The sequence below is a fragment of the Ammodytes marinus genome (genome assembly GCF_949987685.1).
Source record: "Ammodytes marinus genome assembly, chromosome: 6".
NCBI lineage: Eukaryota > Metazoa > Chordata > Actinopteri > Uranoscopiformes > Ammodytidae > Ammodytes > Ammodytes marinus.
In genome coordinates this window covers 24,135,059-24,135,624 of record NC_137235.1, presented here as the reverse complement: position 1 = coordinate 24,135,624, position 566 = coordinate 24,135,059, and the positions used below count along the sequence as shown (strand labels likewise).

Sequence of the window (566 nt, the reverse complement as noted above, 5' to 3'; positions counted from 1 at the left end):
GAGAGAACAACGCTGGAGAGTCAAGTTGTGTCACTGCTCCCTCCTCCCCCCCAGCCCTCAAGAGAGAGGTCCCCTCGACCAGTCTCCACCATTCCAATCACCTCCCCTGACCCGTCTGCCATCCTCTTTCACCCAGCCGCCCACTCCAGTCTGGAGCACTGCAGCTCCCAGCCAGCCATTAACCAGAACAGGCCCGTGTCAGCCATTCCTAGACCTCCCTACGGTAGCATTAAAATGTCCTTACTGTCTGTGCCGTCTTATGACGAACCTCAGCGTTTCCGCAGCATGAGCATGGGATCGGAGCTCGCTGGGCCTTAGGTGGACAATGGGCCGCAATGTTTCCCCATGAACTTTTGACGACATGACACCATAATGCTTGATTCAGTGCACGTTTTGAAATTACTCATATGGAACTGTGCTTTCACTTTTACGTTGACTCTGCAGCAAACATGGAAATGATTATTGTTTTTGTTTTTTAAAGATGTAGCCTATTCTCAAAGAAAAGGTAAGGAGGGTTCAAGGCAGCAGTAGCTCACCATATTTCCAAAATATCCCACTTCACTGAT

General features: G+C 49.8%; 1 protein-coding gene across 1 annotated transcript in view; it reads left to right on the top strand.

Moving 5' to 3' along the window:
* The window catches only part of LOC307251491 (bestrophin-2a-like), a gene marked incomplete at both ends in the record, with an annotated part of 5,349 nt that extends 5,031 nt beyond the window's left edge, over positions 1-318 (top strand). Inside the window, one exon of the mRNA XM_080028858.1 lies at positions 1-318. This exon is cut by the window's left edge and continues 466 nt beyond it. Coding sequence (XP_079884984.1) covers positions 1-318 — 318 coding nt within the window.
* Between the last annotated feature and the right edge of the window lie 248 nt (positions 319-566).